The 19,221-nt window shown below is 36.1% G+C and overlaps 1 protein-coding gene across 1 annotated transcript; it reads left to right on the top strand.

The window, feature by feature from the left end:
• Nucleotides 1–4,146: 4,146 nt before the first annotated feature.
• LOC107794413 (protein root UVB sensitive 6) lies at nt 4,147–13,866 on the top strand. The gene is made up of 13 exons (XM_016616899.2): nt 4,147–4,754; nt 5,405–5,503; nt 5,611–5,724; nt 6,716–6,787; nt 6,981–7,091; nt 7,182–7,301; nt 10,147–10,248; nt 10,366–10,438; nt 10,997–11,080; nt 11,174–11,238; nt 11,390–11,491; nt 11,571–11,753; nt 13,430–13,866. Exons 1-13 carry the CDS (start codon nt 4,410–4,412, stop codon nt 13,493–13,495), a joined length of 1,536 nt encoding a protein of 511 aa, XP_016472385.2. The 5' UTR covers nt 4,147–4,409; the 3' UTR covers nt 13,496–13,866.
• Nucleotides 13,867–19,221: the final 5,355 nt, after the last annotated feature.

The raw sequence follows: 19,221 nt of genomic DNA, 5'->3' as shown, positions 1-19,221 counted from the left end.
AATGACTGATTATCCTTGACACATATCACTTCCTAATTCACCCAAGACACATATCGCTTCCTAATTCACCCGAGATCAGTTTGTACCGTATACAAAAATATTCTACTCCATGTCAGACACGTTGATTTTCAATTTGTTTTCTTTTCCTTTTCATTGTTTTATCCAAATGCTACCACTTATATATTCGTTGCCTATTTTTATAAAGGCAGAGACTTTTGAATTTTTTTTTACTTATTAAATTGTGAAAAGCTTCATTCTTTTGACGAAGAGTTGGAACGATAACGCAATGAAATTATATTTATTTAATATTTGCTAAAAGTGAAATGACGTTCTCATGTTCTGGGTTTCTACTATAACTTTTTTTTTTTGTTGGATAAAATATTATTTTGACATGTCACGTGCAAATCTTTATGTTACATACTTTCGCAGGTATCAAATGTGATATCGTATCTTATTTGTTTATTCAGATAAAGTTCGATATAATTTGAAAATAAAATAAAATAAGATGGCTTGTTTCAGTTGTCCATTCTTGAATAGAATTGGGTGATGGTATTTCTACATTTTCTTTGAACCGTTGAAATTAGTTTCATTTGAAGAATTTATTACCAAGTCTTATACTAGAAGCAAATACATTTGAAAAGGCAAACAGAAATTCAATTAGGTAAAATGTTGTTGGGGTTGGAATTTTAGATAAACCACTTTGTGTAAAAATATTTTCTGAATTATTAATTAGTAGCAAATAAGAAGTTTGGGATGGAAACAAAAATCTAGTTAACGTTCCTATGCGCTTTAAACAAAATACGTGTTTTATTTGTGCAACGAACTATAAATTGTTTCCTCTCTATTTATCCTAATTGTGATATTGTTCGTGCTGTTTAGATCAACTTGTGCGCCCCTCAACTAGTTTCTCGAGTTGCTTGCTACCTTCCAGGCTTCCATCAATACATAAATAGGGTAACTTTATCTAACTAGGCTTGGTGAGATGGAAATAAATAATCACCTAATATTTTTTAATCTTGATATATAAAGCTAAGAGTTTATGGTTCTCACTCCACTTTATTAATTACTAAGCCACACCCTTGATATAGATATCCCTCAATTATCACTTTAAACCCACACAATGGAATAAAACGCAAATTTGATGGTTGAACATGATTTATTAATCAAACATTTTGCCTTCTTAGTATCTTCGTGCGTGTAAGTTTGTTCATATTGTTAGTCCTAAACCGAAAAAGAATTAGGGCTACAATAGGTAGACAGCGTAATGTTAGGGTTTGCCTTAATTTTCTTAACATGTTTGGATTTTACCTATTACTTGATGGAAGGACTCAATATTTAATGGGCGGAATATTTACTATAACTTATTTTAGTTTTCCCCAAAATAAAATATAAATCTCTTCCATAGTTGATAGATCCATTTCTTGTAAAAAAAAGGCTGTAGACTTCTATGAATTTAGGACCCCTCCTTCACACATAGGTAACAGTAGCATCCATAATGCAGTCCTTAAGAGAGTCTTATTTAGGGGAAAAATTTCTTCTCTCAAAAAGTTTTTTTTTCTTTTATATTAGTAGATTGATGTAGGTCAATTGACCAAATCATATTAAATTATAATATCTTCTTTGATGTATTTTTCTTTTGTCGCATGATTTATCATCATCCTTATTATTTCGATATTAATAAGTGATCTCAGAACCAATGATTCTAACTATGTTGAAGACAGGTTCAAATCAAACTGCAACTAATTTGACAAGAACGAAGATTTTTATCCCAAAAAATTAATTTTGTTCGGATACGTGGTGACAAACTTTCAACTGCATATTTTTAATGTTCCTGCTACATTATCTTTAAAAGTACAACGGCTCCAACTTTCAACCCATATTTAGTTCTAACGTATAAGCTCCACTTTTAATCTTGTACACTTTTAATACAGGGTTTCATTTTTATCCCTGTTCATTTTTAACGCTGGACTTCAATATTTTAATTCGTGCTTAATTTTAGTGCACATGGCTATAATTTTAATCCATATCTATTTTTAAATATAGCAAACAACAGTCACGAAGATTATGTAAAGAATACGGATCAAGTTTTGCCCAAAAAATTCAAGCCAAATGAAAAAACTATTAGGGTTTACCTTAATTTTCTTATCATGTTTGGATTTTACTTGTTACTTGAAGGAAAGGTAAAATATTTATGATAACTAATTTTACTTTTCCTAAAAGGAAAATATAGATCTCTTCGATAGTTGACAGATTCCCATGTTGTAGGAAAATACCGTGGACCTCTATAAATTATGAATCTCTCCTTCACACAAAGACAACAATATTATCCACATTGTAGTCCTTAAAAGAGTCTTGTTTAGGTGGAGAATTTATTCTCTCGATAAGTTTTTCTTCTCTTTTATATTAGAAGATTGATGTAGGTCCAGATCATATTAAATTATAATGTCTTCTTTGATATATTTTTCTTTTATCGTCTGATTTATTGTCCCCATATTTGCTTTGTTAGCTTTTGCATGCCGCCTTGTTATTTTGATCCCCATACGTAAAATTAGCCAATTCATGATGTATCGTCAATACATATACATTACTAGGACTACATGAAGAAACATAATTAATGAAGATTCACATAACAGATTCTAATTTATTTGAGATTGAGGTGTATTTTCTATTGTTTTGCTCCTAAACATGTCATTAAAAATATTATTGAATTGGTATTTGCATAGTGGGAATGCTTTACCTCTGCCTATACTCTATTAGTAGTATTTCTTTCTCACTCAATAAAAACAAAATCACTTGGTGGTTATTTTAAAAAGTAGCTACTGGAGTACTATTATTTTGTATTTAGCAAAATACGTAAACATACAGTTAAAGTTGGCCTCAGATGTCTCTCTCACACTGCAACTTATCAGGTGACCATATAGACACTTTATGTTAGTTTTAGTATGTCTCGTAAACATTCCGAGGTGACATGGCAAAATGAGCGTGTCTCACTCATGTTTGAGCGCGTGAAGATGCATAAAATTATATTTTTACTTTAATTTTTTTCATGTGGACCCCGCCTTCTTCATCCCCAATCAAGCCATAGCCACCATCACCATGTTTGATCTTTTCTTGTTCTGAAAGATGAATTTCACATTATTATTTTTTTTCTCTCACCTCACCATCTTCTCTTTGCCACAAGCTCATCTTCTCCATTTGTCTTCCACCATATGAGCTTTACCAAGCTTCACTCTAACACCTAAAATAACCATGTACATAAGTCCTTTAAGTAAAAAAAATGAGCAGCCCCATCACCACCAAACAACTCGCACACAGAAGTACAAAAACACCATGTAACCATCACCATCTTCTCAACCCAAAAATAACAAAAAACTTGTCAATTTGTTCAAAAGTAACATGAAGAAGAAAGAAAATCCTCGCTACCTCTATCTCCTCATAAACAATATCTGGATCATTCAAAAGCAATAACATTTAACATTAAGAAGAAGAAAAATCTAAACAGTAACATTCCCGGCGAAAACAATTTGAACAATAACATTTTCGGCGAAATTTCATTTTTTTTGGCAAAGTTTTATTTTTTTTCCAACAATAACGAAATTAATCTTTGTGACTTAAATCTAAAATAAAAAATCAGATTTATATTTCAAAAATTCCTCCGAAACTTCATTTTTTCGGCGAAGTTTCTTGAATCTAAAGAAGAAGAATCAGATTTGAAACTTTCAAAGAAATTTCGACGAAAGCTCCAACGTGAAGAAAAAGAAGGAAAAAAAAGATCAAATTTCTAGAGAAGAAACAAAATTGGAAAAGAATGACCGGAATTTAATTTTTCTGGCAAGGAGGGGTCGTTGGGGAAGATGACGGCGGTAGGGTTGGAAGAAGGAAGAATTGTTCTTTTTGAATTTTTTAATCAAGTTATTATTAAGGTGATAATATTTTTATTTTAAAATACACGTGTCATTATTTTATCTGTTGACTTGACATGTCAGCAGAGAATGTATTTTACGAAAATAGACTTTCAGACATAGGTGTCCACATGATATATCTGTACTAAGTTGAAGTGTCTATATAGTCGGTCACTTAGTAAGTTGGAGTGTGAGAGATATATCCGAGCCCAATTATAAATGTTTGTTTGCGGTTATATTTTATAGAACACAGAGAAAAACAGCTGACTACAGTATGGCAAGCTGGACGTATATATGTAAAAGCACTGACTCTTTCACCCCACGTGTTCATCTCATGCCAAGTTCCATGGCCATTCCCCCCCCCCCCCCAAACAACAGGGCCCCACCTGCTTTCCTCTTAACGTCCGTTACCTCCATTCGTACTCATTCACAACGACATTTCCAAAGCTCCAAAAATTTCCTCCATAAAATCCCCTCTTTCTCATGCTCTGATTCTTCAATACCGCAATGAAGCTGAAACATCCTCCTAGCTCCAGTTCTCAAACCCTAACTTCAACGGCCTCGTCTCACGACGCTACGTTGCTTGTCCGTGAAACTCTCCGGATTAGTGCCGACCTCGCCTCCGCTCCTCCGTCGCCGTCCGTCGCCGTTGAGCGGCGGCCGGAAGTGGCGAGCTTTGGGCTTCATGATCGGCAATTTGTTGATTCGAGCTTGAGATTGCTCTGCTGTGAGGAGATCGACGGTCGCCGATGGAAGTATTTCGCTGACGAGAGTGTCAATTGTGGCTCTCAGCAGTTAAAGAGGAACGCAATTCGTGCTGTTAGTTTGCAGTCTCCTCAAGCTCCTGTCGAGGTTTGTCGCTTTTGCTTGCTCTTGAATTTCTTTTTAAATACTTTTTAATTTGTATGCTTGTGAAACTAAAATGTTATGGCGATTTTTTATTTTGTTTTCTACATTGCTGTTATATGGATTTGTTGGCATTTACTGCATAAGTTACTATTAGTTTCAATTTTCTGGTGAAGAATATACTCTTATCTAGAAGAATTCAACTGGACAGAGAAAAAAGTTGAAGAACTTCCTCATGACCTAAGAAATCAAGTCGAAACCCAGTGAGTGCGCTAAAAAGAAAATTCCTATAGAAGAAATATAATTCTCTAAATTGTATCTTGAGCATTTTGTTAAAGTTCTAAGTCTAGGATTCTGAAATTCCAACATTAGAGGTGTATTTTCAGCAAAGTGTTAAAGCTTTTCTGTAATGTGAATTGAGAGAATACTGTCTCCTGCTTTATGACTTCCTTTAAGCTACTAAATTATGTGTCTATGAGGAATGCATGTTAGTATGTTGTAAGATCGCTGTGTGAGTAAGACATTGTGCACCAACTTTTATGGTTACAATTTTTTGTTATTGTGTGAGCAAGACATTGTGCATGAATCTTAATAGATAAGATTTTTTTTTTATTAAGAATGTATTTTTCTATGTTCCTATCGTATATGTGGTGCAGGAGTTTATGGGGTTCATAAGATCCTACGTGGTTCCAGAAGGTTTTCCTGGTAGCGTTACACCTTCTTATGTACCATACATGACATGGAGGGCACTGAAGGTATACAACTACAAAATAAATGCTCTGTCTTGGGTGCCATTTTTGGCTAATGTTTTGTAACATGCTGCTGTGGTTATTAACAAATACCTCGTTTTTGCCACTTGTAGCACTTTTTTGGTGGTGCAATGGGTGTTTTCACGACACAAACACTCTTAAATTCAGTAGGAGTTTCCAAGCATAGAGCTACCCCTGGTGCCGTAGCCATTAACTGGATTCTCAAGGTACAGATAGAGTCTTCATCATTGTTTCAGCAAGTACCTGATACAAAAAAACTCTTAGCTACATGCTTTTGCTTGATATTTTACCTAAAGTTGGGACTTGATATAAGAATGTGGAAATGATTATGCAAAAAAATTAGAATAGGTTTTGTGAGATTAGGTTGTTGGCTCGGCATTTCAGTCTGCATATCAGATATATGTGTATTTGAAGCTATTTACATGCTAACAAGGTCCAATATTTTCCTAAAGGTCCTAGTAAGTAGTAACATGCATTGTTTTGGTTGCAGGCTGAAAATAAACAAATGTGTACCCCTCTTTTACCTTTTCATCAAAAAATATAAAAATAAAAAATAAATAAACAAACAAATGTTTTCGCTCTTGAGCTTGAGCTTTTAGATGAGTTGGTTCACACAATTCGACAATGTTACATGAGCAGGCAAAGGTCTTGGGTTCGAGTCTTATCATTACCCATCTACAAAAATACTTTCACGTGCTTGACCTTAAAAAGAATCAGGCCTGCACTTGACGGAGAGTGTTGCATACCTAATATAAATAAATGTGTCCCCTCTTCGCTCTGCCCTGAGTAACCATATGAGAAAACAATATCCAAATTTGTGTCATCCAAAAAACAGATGTTTCTTTAATTCTTTCTGACTGAGAAGCGGGAACACCCATTCAATCATGTGGAATTATTTTCTTTATAACCTGAACCAAATCCATCTTGGAAATTGTGACAAGCCAATGAACTAGGGAAAAAACTTAGATTTAGTTCTTTCTGGCTTGAGGGTGTTTGGGGGGGGGGGGGGAGGTCTTCACTTCATTACTTGAATATCCAATCTTCAACTCATTATTTAAGCATTACAACAAATTCTTGAACATAATATCAGAGTAAGACGGGGTTAAATCAAGAACTGCTGTGTATTTTATGATATTCTGAGAGCTCACTCCTTTCATGTTCCATGAGTACAAACTGGAAGGTATATGCAATTTGCAGGATGGTGCTGGCCGCGTAGGGAAGATGCTTTATGCACGACAGGGAAAGAAATTTGATTATGATCTAAAACAGGTATTCTCCATTGTTCCCTCCTCTCTAATTTTCTTTTTGTTTGTTTTGCGTTTTTCTGTTGTTTATATTTGTTTCTTGGTTTGGGCTGTGGTATGGGTAAGGATTGAAATCTAATTAATGGTTTCAACTTGTGATTATTATTGTCCTAGTTCATTTTTCCTTACAATTCTTGTTTCCTTATGATGCCCATCAGCTAAGGTTCGCGGGTGATCTTCTAATGGAGTTGGGAGCTGGTGTTGAACTGGTAACTGCTGTTGTGCCGCAGTTTTTTCTTCCTTTAGCCTGTGCTGCGAATGTCGCCAAGGTTTGTCGCCTTCCTCTTTTCCATATTTATTCCTGTTGCATGCACATACATTTAGCTAAGAACTCAAGATTTATTTTGAATTGCTTACAGAATGTAGGTGCTGTCACTTCTACCTCAACTCGTACTCCTATATATAAGGCCTTCGCTAAAGGGGAAAACATTGGGGATGTAACTGCTAAGGGTGAATGCGTTGGCAATCTTGCTGATTTGGTATGCATTTCTAATCTTTCTTTCCTTCTTCTCTTTTTCTGGTGATGAAGATATTGATTTGATCTTAACAAGTATTCTGAATTTGGAAGTATGCAGAATTCTGATTTCAATTGCATGGCCTCTTGAGACCACTTCTCAAAAAAACAATTATCCTGGTCTGGCCATGGTAGTGTCATATATTATAGATTGCATTATTGTCTTAAATGCCATTTCCACAAGAAGGCTATTATTTCCATCTTTTGAAAGGGAAAAGTGGCAGAAGAAGAAGTCACTGTACTTTATGGTAGTTGTTGCAGGTTTCTTAAAGTGATGGTGTTGCCTAACTACTCATTTGCTCACTAACTTTTCACTCAATTCTTTCCCTTATGAGGGTTTTGGTGGAATAGAAACTGAAACAAAGGCCATATTCTATGATGGCAGTTAAGTTTTACATTATAGGGAAGCTGCAACCGACTTTGTGATCTGCTGTTATGTTGTATACTTGTATCTTCATATTGTTTCAAAGAATTTCGCTGGAGCTAATGTTACCATTTTCAAAAGAAGAATTTCGCTGGAGCTGTTCACTTGCTTATTTGTAAAAGTGACACTTTTAATCTAAGTTACTCGGACTCGGGTACGGGTATCCGACACGGGTACGGATCCAAAGGTCGGATCCTTCATGATCTAAATTTTAGGATTCGAGGATATGGATCTAGGTACAGGTACGGGTGCGGGGATTCGGCGAAAAACAAATTAAAAATCTAGAAATATAGCTATAAATTGGATGAAGAAAAAAAATTGATTTTTTTGGCTTTGGTCACAGAAAGTCGAGAAAGTCGAGATGAAGCAGAGAGAGAGAGAATGGCTTCTTTGTCCATTTTCTTGGTCTGTTGGAGGGAAAGTAGGTAGAGAAAAGATAGGAAGGATGTATTTTGCTGTCAAGAAAGGTCTCTATACCCCACTTTTTAGACAATAAAGTTCACTACCCCACTTTTTTTGACAAGAAAGTTCCTATGTACCCCACTTTTTTGACAAGAAAGCCACTTTTCATGGGATAGTACAATAAAAAATATAAAGAGATTTGTACCACTTCCTTTACTTACGGAAATTTTCCTTAAAATTTTGGTCAACACACCCGATCTCGTCTGACCGGATCCGACACAGATTCCACACCCTTATCCATGTCAGTGTCGTGTCGACACGGGTACGGTGCCCAAATTGCCGAGTCCGAGTAACTTAGCTTTTAATTCTTGTTGTAAATTGACTGCACATCTTCAAGGGGGAGTACCTTTTGGAATGGGTATTTTAATAACTTTTCTAATTTTTCTAAGGTGTTGGCTAGTCAAAAACTCCCATGTCCAGCAGATGAAAGTAGCGGAAATGAGGATGTTGAGATGGATGTGTGGGCATACTAGGTTGGATAGAATTAGGAATGAAGTTATTCGGGACAAGGTGGGAGTGGCCCGTGTGGAGGCAAAGATGCGTGAGGCGAGGTTGAGATGGTTCGGGCATGTTAAGAGGAGAAGCACAGATGCCTCAGTCAGGAGATGTGAGAGGTTGGCCTTGGGAGGTGAGAGGAGGGGTAGAGGTAGGCCAAAGAGGTCTTGGGGAGAGGTGATCAGACGGGGCATGGCGCAACTTGAGCTAACCGAGGACATGACCCTAGATAGAAGGGTGTGGAGGTTGAAGATTAGGGTAGAAGGTTAGTAGGTAGTCGTACGTTTCCCTTTGTCTTCTCTAGTTCGATAGTATTAGTGCTAGTACGGTACCCTTTTTCCTTAGTTTGCTATATTCGCATGTCTTGTTCCGTTATTACTTGCCATCGGTAATTCCGTAGTTTACTAGCAGTACTTCGTTCATATTCTCGTTTGCTGCCTTGGACTTAGTTTTCTAAATATATTGTCTTGCTATTACTTGTTATCGGTACCTCTTTCATATTCTCTGTTGCTATCTTCGATTTAGTTTTCTAATTATTTGTCTTGCTATTACTTGCTATCAGGGCTTCTTTCACCTTCTTTAGCCGAGGGTCTATCGGAAATAGTCTCTCTGCCCTTCCAGGGTAGGGGTAAGGCTACGTACATCCTACCCTCTCCAGACCCCACTTGTGGGATTATACTGGGTGGTGATTGTTGTTGTTGTTGTTGTTGTTGTTCTAATTTCTCTAAGATCAATTTTATCATTAAGTTAGGAGTTTTCTCTAAGATCAATTTTTATCATTAAGTTAGGAGTTTAGTCTAATGAGGTGGTAAAACTGTTTGAAACCATTGAGTAACTGATGTAAAAGTACTGGAATTATTGATTGTAAGATGAGAACATGAGTTGCTATCTTCAGATATCAAAAATAAGTTTTAGACTTCTTTCTCAATCCATGTGTTCAATAAAATCTCATCGTCTGGGCCTTGATTATTCACAATTCAGAAGCTAAAATATTGTTCACATTGAAACGCAAATTTTACTGTCTTTTCATTTCAGGTCTATGGTTCATAAGGTGCACTCCTCTTCGCAGCATATCAGTTAATGATAATGAAAATATATAAGAGTTCTCTATAATAAAAAGGGGAAGAAAGAAAAAGAATATATAAGAGTTCTCTATAATAAAAAGGGGAAGAAAGAAAAAGAATCTACAAGAATGAAACAAGAATTATGAGCAGAAAAGCAGAAAACTACTAAAGAAGCAAAAGAATATTACAAAGGCAACAAGTTTGACGATCCTTAAAAAGTTTCCTTTTTTCTTTCAGGGGAATTGAAGGGGCTTATTTCCTACTTGACAAGGAGTTTATATTTATTTGTTTAGTGGTTTCTGCCATGTATCTGACTTCTAATGTATTTGAGCTGGAATAACTTATGTTAGTTTTTTCTTATGAAGCTTGGGACAGGATTAAGTATCATGATTGCCAAAAGGAATCCATCTTTGGTCAAGACATTTGCCCTCCTCTCATTTGGATATGTCTTCAGCTCTTATCAAGAGGTTAAGTAATGTGCATTAATTTCTAGTTCACTGCACTTCTTAACGTACTAGTCTGATTTCTTTCCTTGTTCTTTTTCCCATTTGACTGACGTCTCTTATTGCTTTTGTATATATTAGGTGAAATCTGTTGTGTTGCATACCCTGAACCGTGCAAGATTTACAGTAGCAGTAGAATCTTTCCTAAGGACAGGTTAGGAATAGCCTTTCCGTCTTCCTCCTTCCCTCTTTTTCTGTTATGATTGAGTCTCTTTCGTACCATGATTTTTGTTTGCTGTTAACTGACTGTCAGCACAACTGAATGGTTCAACTTACAAATTTGTGGTAAAACTAGGACATGCCAACATTTTCTTTGACTCAAATGTAGCAAAGTTATGTGCTTTTTGTCCTCTTTTACCTTTTCTTCTCCATTTTAGTTTCCCATAGACAACAACAACAACAACAGCCCAGTGAAATCCCACAATCCCACAAGTGGGGTATGGGGAGGGTAGTGTGTATGCAGACCTTACCCCTACTCCGGAGGAGTAGAGAGGCTGTTTCCGATTTTAGTTTCCCATAGAGTTATTTGGAATTATCCGAAGTTAAGAAACACTTAGTATGAGTGAAGCGAAGCAGGAAAGGTAAGATAAGTTAGCAGTCATTAATCTTTTTCTTCGAGTTGATGCCTTTTCCCCGGACCTCACTTGCGGGATTACACTGGGTTTGTTGTTGTTGTCCGAGTTGATGTCTTATCGTGCTACTTGCTTTTCAGGGAGAGTTCCAACACTGCAGGATGGAAATTCAAGGGAAAACATATTCAGTTTTCCATGGAAAAAGCACAGACCTATTGTTCTTGGTAATTACAAGGAAAATACACTTTGTTTCCTTTGTCATCTGAACATAACATCATCAGACGTATCCATTGCAGATTTTAACTAACTGCTTGCAGGACCAAGATTTAGAGAAGCTTTCCAAGATCCAAACTCATATCTTGCTGTCAAGCCCATCTTTGAGGTATGTTATCAAGGGAGGATGAATGTCAAGGGGAGCTCTCCTGCACATAGCACACTTACATCCCCTTGCTTTCTTGTTATGCTGCTAAATGTTTCTTCTTCTATTTTATCTGATTCATGCTTGTGACTTGCATGTTGATCTTGGTTAACAGAAGGAGCAATATATAGTGTCATACAATCCTTTTAAGGGAAATATATATGTGTTGCTCAAGGATCAAGCTAAGTCTGATGATGTACTGAAAGCAGCATTTCATGTAAGACATCTGACTTATCCAACTGATGAACGTGAAACTCTTAGTAACTTACATTTACCTAATTAACTTTAAAATACAGGGCCATGTGCTTCTGCACATCATTCGTTCATCGACCGACAAACAGTCTTCCTCCAGGAAACAGCGGGAAGATGAACTTTCAGCATCCTTGCTATCAACTGCTGATCTTCAAGCTCATGTTATAGAATCTTATAAGATGGTCTCTGCTTTATATATGCCTTTCAAGAGCAAAGCTAAAGAACAGGTGAAGAGAAATTTGCCACTTAATGATACTATTTCTGATAGATCATTTTTCTTTCTAAATTTTAAACAAGCTAAAACATAGAGATGATATGTTACAGTCTGAGAGCAAGTGAGCCTCTGTTTGTCATTACCTATAATCACATATTACAGTTGGAAAAAAAAAAATCACGTGCAAAGATGAGGAAGTATCAGGAAGGCTAAAATGAAAGAGACCAGAATTTTTAAGTCTTCAATCTCATCCCTGTAATTCCTGCTCCTCCACCTCCACCTCCCCCGAATACAACAACAACAACAACAACAAACCCAGTTTAATCCCATAAGTGGGGTTTGGGGAGGGTAGTGTGTACGCAGACCTTACCCCTACCCTATTACAATCATGGTTATGGTTTTACAATCATATTCATCACGACTGACAATTAGGATTTGTTTCTTTGGTATTGCTGCAAGTGAACGTTTTTCTTAAGAAGCTAGATGGCAATGTTTTGCCTTGTCTGAAGTTGTTAGTGTCTTGAAAAGTATAGGGGCTGGGACCATAAATCAACTTCCCTCCATCATGACTAGCTAACTGGAACAGACATACAGTTGGTTAAAGTACAGGGACATATGATATACCTTATTTCTCTTCAAGTGTGCCTTGGTTTCAATTAACGGATTGCTATTTTTTACACTGGCATGTTCATCATGTATTTTTCGTTTTCGATCAGCCATCTGCTTGTTGCTACTCTGAAAATGCAACAATATCTTACAGTGAAAGGAGAAATCTTAGAGAAAGAACGTTGGGCTGCTATTTTTTTCTTATTGCTTGTGTCATTGCTATGGTCCTAGATATGTGATTGCCAAGGCACCATGCAAACGTGCTTTCCTCTGGAAGGCCCTGACATGGATTCATGAGCTCTGTTTCACTTTTATCGCTTGCCCCCTGAAATTTTAATACTCATAACCTTTATGACTTCTGTTAAAATGCTTCTCATTCTAGAATCCAGATAATTAGGACTTGTAGCAATCTCTTAGCCTCGGTTCCCTTTGAATTACTCTTTTTGTGGAAGTGGAAGATCCCTGATTATTTTTAAGACTACATGCAGTGTGTGACACATGATCTAGCCTTGTAAAAGGATTTAAAATGGATTCTCTTGTAATTGGTTATATCTATGAATTGCCTCCATAATTCGTAGTGGGTAATTCCAACTTATAAGATGTGAGTGCCATTCAGCATTAAATGCAATTACAAATAAAATCATAGTTGTAGTGTTTTTCTTATAATCTCCTTGCCCGTCCATTCTGTTTTTCATTACCTTGAAGGCTTGAACTCCTTCAAATGGTGCTGCTAGCTGTATTTGTTCAGCTGGCTGGATTAATTCAAAGAGGTCGTAAGGAGTTATTTTACACGAAGGAATTAGTGGAAAAACTGTACACTGTCCAACTCATGATCAATTCCCTCTTTTCAGAAGGGTGAGGTCTGTTGGCTACCAACAATTTAACCCCGTTGGATTGTGATTATCTTTTTGGGGTGAAACGTTTTAATATTCACATTGCAGAATATTAATGGAATTAACACAGTGGGCCTGGCAATGGTGGTTTCGTTGTTTGTCTTCCTTACCAGTTTGATTATCACATACTTGCAGGAGGCTGCTTCTTTTATTTATTATGCAGGTTAGTGATCATTTTACATTCTTGCAGGGCTGGGTGATGTCGGAATCACTACTTAATCCTGGCCGAGCTAGACTTTGTGAAATGGTCAAATAAGATACATAACTGTTGGAGTCGGTTGCGGAGGAGCTAAAATTGTTTCTTGTTGTCACAACTATTTTGCATGACCATTGATGTCACTGCCGCACTGCAAAGCATTTGTGCATCTAGGGGAATTTGCTACATGGCGGCAAATGAGGTCGGATTTTTGAAGTAATTGCCAGATGTTTATCTTGATGCTGTGTAGACGCAATTTGCTACATGTGCTTGCTATTTTGTAGCGCGACAGTTTACCTGTACATCAGCAGCTCGTGATTGGCGTAAGCAAGAAAATACACTTAGTGAAAGAGATTTCAGTAGATTTGTTTATTCCACCAAAAACAATTTCTTTGATATTTTCTTGCATATAAATTTTCATTTTAATACTATTTGGTACTGCATACAAGGGTTTAATATATTTTTTTTGGGGTTGTGGGGGGGGGGGGGGGGTTTGGAATTGCGCTTTCAGTTTGGAGACAAAAGATGCTCTCCTGCCCCAGTTCCCTGTTTTTTCTACTTTGTTTCGGCTAGTGTAATAACATCTCCATCCGGTATTCCCTTTTCCTTATCTACCATTTTTACTCTGCACTCATGGTAGAATCTTATTCTTTAGACATGGATTTGCTTTTAAGCAAACTTGAGGAAAATGGCACTTTTATTATTGTTATTCTAGTTACTTTATCTGATGATATTGAGTCTTGGTTGAGATTCCAAAAGAGAAAGCTGAACTAATGGGTATCTATTGGACCACAAGTACAAGTATGGAGGCCAAGGATGCAAGTAAGCATTTGTGGTCACTCGCTTCGTTCCTTGATATCACATCCACAGCATAATTCTTGTCCAATGGTCCATCTCGATATTTGCAAGTGGGCTATTATGTTTTTCTTACATGTAGAGAGTTATTAAGATGAATTGGATTGTATTGTTTGACGAGATTCAAAATGTGAGGGTCAAAATGTTTAATTTTCAGTGAATATCCTCAACATAAACAACAAAGAAAAATATAGCTGGAGTAGATAAATCAATGTGTTTCAACAAAATTCTTGGCAAACAATGTGGGCAAGTTCATGTTAGCTGTTCCAGAAAAGCCATGCTCGTTAAAAAAAAAAATCTGGTGAATTTACTCTCTACAAAAAAAAAAAAAAAGCTTAACGTAATTTAGGACCAATTGAAAGTGGTTCGGTTTTATGCACCATTAACTATGTGATCTGCCACATTGCCGTAGGCCTGGGAGGTAAGGTTTCCACATTTGCTAAAAGTCAGGTGAGGAAGTGTGCATATGTGAAAGGTCTAATGCCTGGTGAACGCGAAGCATAAGAGCTAGCATGGAGCAAAATCCAAAGAAGCCTAGTATTGTTCTTTCTTTCCTTATTTTTTCCTTTTCTTTCTTTTCATGGATATAAGCAATAGGTAGAAAATTTATTCACCCATGTAATGTATTTGTAGGGTTGGTTTATTGACTGAATGTTTGCATGTGTTTCAACACCATGTTCTCGCGATACTTGTTATTGTTATTCTTTTTTAAAAGTAGTTTCTTTATTGTTTTTTTTTCCTTTCTAATCTTTTAGGACCCTCTGTCTTCAAAACAGTCCCACCAGGTCGATTCAGTTACTGGACACTAGTTTTGATTCGTATGATTTCTCAACCTGATATGTTGAGACAGTGACCAGTGAGGCGAGCTCGCGTCATAGATCAGCATTTTCGAGTCTCTTCATGTTTTATTCGTTAATTTTGCTTCCATTTCGTGATTTTTTTCTGGTGATTTTGTTGTCATGAGCTATTGGTGGAATGAAGATTTTATCCCTAGAATTGTATTGTTAACTCGTGAATTACAACTTAAATTAGACTCCTGGAATGCTCGCTTGTAAAATTCTCTAACTTTCATGTGCTGGAATCAAAGTCATCTATGTCGTTCATTTGGTCTTTCCCAGAATTTGGTTACTTTGTCTTATGGTTGGTTCCATTAATTGTATATTTAATATAGTTTTATAATCCTCAATGCTAAAAAAGTTGTTCATTTCACTCAAAGGAAATGAAAAAAAATATTCGTGTATTATCAAACATTTTGGTAAAGTTCGAGGTTCAGTACTATAACTGATGTTAGTTATCCGTGGCAATTGGATCATGGGGTTTCAAATGAGTACCTTTGGATACAATCCAACATACATGGAGCTTCAAGCAATTAGAGTTGGCCTACAATTAGATATGGGATCATAACTTTACACCACTGGAAATTGAAACGAAGTCCACAGTTATTCTCCACATACTTGAAACTTATAATCCTATCTATACCAACTTAAGTTCTTGATTCCATGTGCTTATAGAGGAGGTTGGGGAATTTAGTGATCCGGCATAATTTTAGGGAAAGAAGCATGGTATCACTTCTTTTGACGCAACAAGGGACCAAGCAAGCCACTGTCAACAACCTAGTTATTGAATAGTCTCCTCCAGAATATGATGCAGACGCAATTCTAGCAGACAAAACTGGATTAGTATCTACTAAGTCTATTACTGTTTCTGTTTGTAATAAGTTGGCTCCCTTGGTAATCTATGTGTACTTCCTAGTCCTAACTCTTGTAACCTTAGCAGTAATATTGTAACTACTTCCACTGATGATCTCAATGGGACATCTAGTCTATGTAATGTTACTATCTAGTAATGAATAAAATCTCCTTTTTAACCAAAAAAAGAAAAGAAAGATATTACTGATTACTAGCACTAAGCCATTCAATATGACTTCCTTAAAGAACAGTTCGCCGGAATATAGTTTCATAAAGAATGTGTTATGAATTGGGAAAGTGGGAGTCTGATTTAGGAAAGTAGGGTATTGGGAGGAGTCACGTGAGGAGTTGTAATAAAAGGGGAATAATTATGGGATATATTCAGGGTTATCCATAGAAATCAAAATAATTACCCTGATTCTACCCACGACCCTACCCATATAATATTTCGGTATATATGTATACTATTATAGTATAATGTTGTAGTATAACCATATACTTTATTATAGTATACTCTTACATTATATTGTGATACAATAACGGTATACTGTTGGATAACTGTGTTTTAATTTGCATATTATTATAGTATATCCTTTCGGTATATATGTATACTATTACAGTATACTGTTGCAGTATAACTGTATACTCTTACAGTATATTTTGATACCGTAATGGTATACTATTGGGTAAATATGTTTTTATTCAAGTTTCAGCTGAAATATTGCATATTATTACAATATATCATTTAGTTAGCTCTATTTATTTTTTTAAAAATCTTATTTTATTCCTCTTTTTCTTTGTCATTAGATTGTGTATCATATAATAAGTCCTAGTAATAATAATTCTTAGAGTTAGTTAATCGCAGTATGTGGTCAGGGGCGGATGTATCCTTTCGGATATGAGTTCAATTGAACCCATAACTTCCGACACAGAGTATGGATTTATATGCAAACATCTATTAAAATCTCAACAAGTATTAGATTTGGACTCATAATTTTAACAGTATAATCAGTTCAATGCTAAAATCTTAAAAGTTAAACCCACTAAATTTAAATCCTAGATTCACCTCTATAAGTAATTGAGGAGTTAACTTATCCATAGAGTTATTTAACAAGACATTTTGGATCGGGGGATCTTGATTTATGAACGTAGGAAAAGAAATAATAAAAAAGCTCTTGAAGCCTTCAAATAATAGCACAAATGATAAAGAGAAGAATAAAGTGCAATGTAGGAAAAACAATAGGAGAGGAAAAACACAAAAAAACATAAAGTAATTAATGGCAGAAAGGGAAAGTCAAAGAAAAGTTAGGACAAAATAGGAAAAAAGAGGAGAGAGAAAACACAAAAAGATAAAGAGTAATTAATGAAAAAACTAGAATATTGGGAAAAAGTCAGGGTAAATATTTTGAATCGCATGGGTGTATTATGTAAAAAGTTTCGAGTAGGTAATTAGTTTGGCCCAAATGGGCTTTTAGTGTAGATTTCCCAATAATTATTGGGTTAAAGGCATCCGGCTAATAGAGCACAGAACTGGGCCAAAGTGTTGAGGCCCAATGTTCACCCGCCACTTATGCAGCCAAGTCCTATCAATAATAAATACTAGGAGCTAGGTGAAGGAAGTTAGGCAATTTTTCGGTAATTCAGTTATACGTCTAACAACCTTCTCTTCCACTTCTCTCCTCTCTCTTCTCGAATCTTCTCTTCCATTCTCCTAATTTCGTTCTTCTCCTTCTTCTTTCTCAGGTTATGAAGAATACTTGTAACAGTGGTGTAACAATTTCCATTGATATTGAATAAAAGAATTCCCGTTTTCCATTCTATTACTCAATTGTTTAGCTAATTGCTTAATTCTTCTAGTCTATAACAACTTGGTATGAAAGCTTCCTCCTGGCACCATGAGAATTACAAAAACTCGAGCTAAAACCATTGAAGAAAAATGTCAAGAAACTGAAAAATCAGTTATAGAATTGCATGACTGAAACAAACAAAAAACTGGAGTCCAATGACTAAAAAATGGATGAGTTGAATCACAAATTTGATATGATGATGGAGAAGATCTTCACGCACAAAGATTGCATCCTGGGAAGTGCACCGACTGAAGGTCTTCATTTGGAAGGGTCTGGGAGCAGAATGAGAATGACGGATGAGCAACATCCTGTAAAAGCTCCAATGAACAACTTTGCTTCTATAGTGGAGTTCCCTTACTTTGAGGAGGGAGATCCTAGATCATGGTTGTACAAATGTGATAGGTATTTCCATTACAATCACATTACTGACCCACAATAAAAATTAGAATCAATTGTTCTTCATCTAAATAGAAGGGCTGAGTCTTGGTACTTTTCTTATCAATTGGGGGGAGGGGGGGGTATTTGTGAGATAGTTCAATTTTATTGAAGAAATTTCAAAAGATTTAATGAATCTTACAATAGTAATCTCAAATTGTTGGGAGAATTCAAAAAAGTGGAGCAAAAAGAGACTATTAATGAATATCTGGAGAGGTTTGAGGATTTGAAGGCTTGGGTGTTGATAAAGTACCCAACTATTGCTGAAGAATATTTCTTAAGATTCTTCATTAGAGGGTTAAAAGAGAAAATTAGGCACACTATGAAAATGCTTGAACCCTATTTTTTACGTCATGCTGTAGAAAAAGCCAGACATAAAGAGAACTTGATTGGCACTATGACTAGGAAGAACAGACTCAGTGGAGCAAGAAGTGTAGTGAAGTACCAAGGATCCAACTCTGTATCAGGAGCTAGACCTTTGGGAAATCTGCAGAAGGACGATAATTCTAATACATCCATGTCAGGAACTAAACTATTTGAAGCCAGAAGGGCAAGGGAGGAATGCTACAAGTGTGGGGAAAAATACTTCCCAGGTTATGTGTGCAAGAACAGATAGTTGAACACACTATCTGGAAGTACTGAATAGGAGGAAGAAATTCTGGAAATGAATAAAGAAAAGGAGGTTATGCCTAGTGAGATTACATAAGAAATATTGGATGAGGCCATCAGCCTCAATGCACTATCTGGTAGCATAACATCTACCACTATTAAGCTAAAAGAAATGTACGTGAAGAAGATGTTGACCATTTTGGCAAACAGTGAAAGTACCAATAGCTTCATAGCTAGTGAGACTGCCAAAAATCTAGGCTGCATGATTAAAGAGGATGTACCTATATATGAGAGTGGTTGTGGCTAATGGTGGTTACCTGATGAGTTACCAATCTTGTCCTCAATTTAACTG

This window comes from Nicotiana tabacum, chromosome 2, assembly GCF_000715075.1.
Source record: "Nicotiana tabacum cultivar K326 chromosome 2, ASM71507v2, whole genome shotgun sequence".
Classification (NCBI taxonomy): domain Eukaryota; kingdom Viridiplantae; phylum Streptophyta; class Magnoliopsida; order Solanales; family Solanaceae; genus Nicotiana; species Nicotiana tabacum.
The sequence above is the reverse complement of the archived record's forward strand: the minus strand, read 5'-3'. Positions and strand labels throughout refer to the sequence as shown.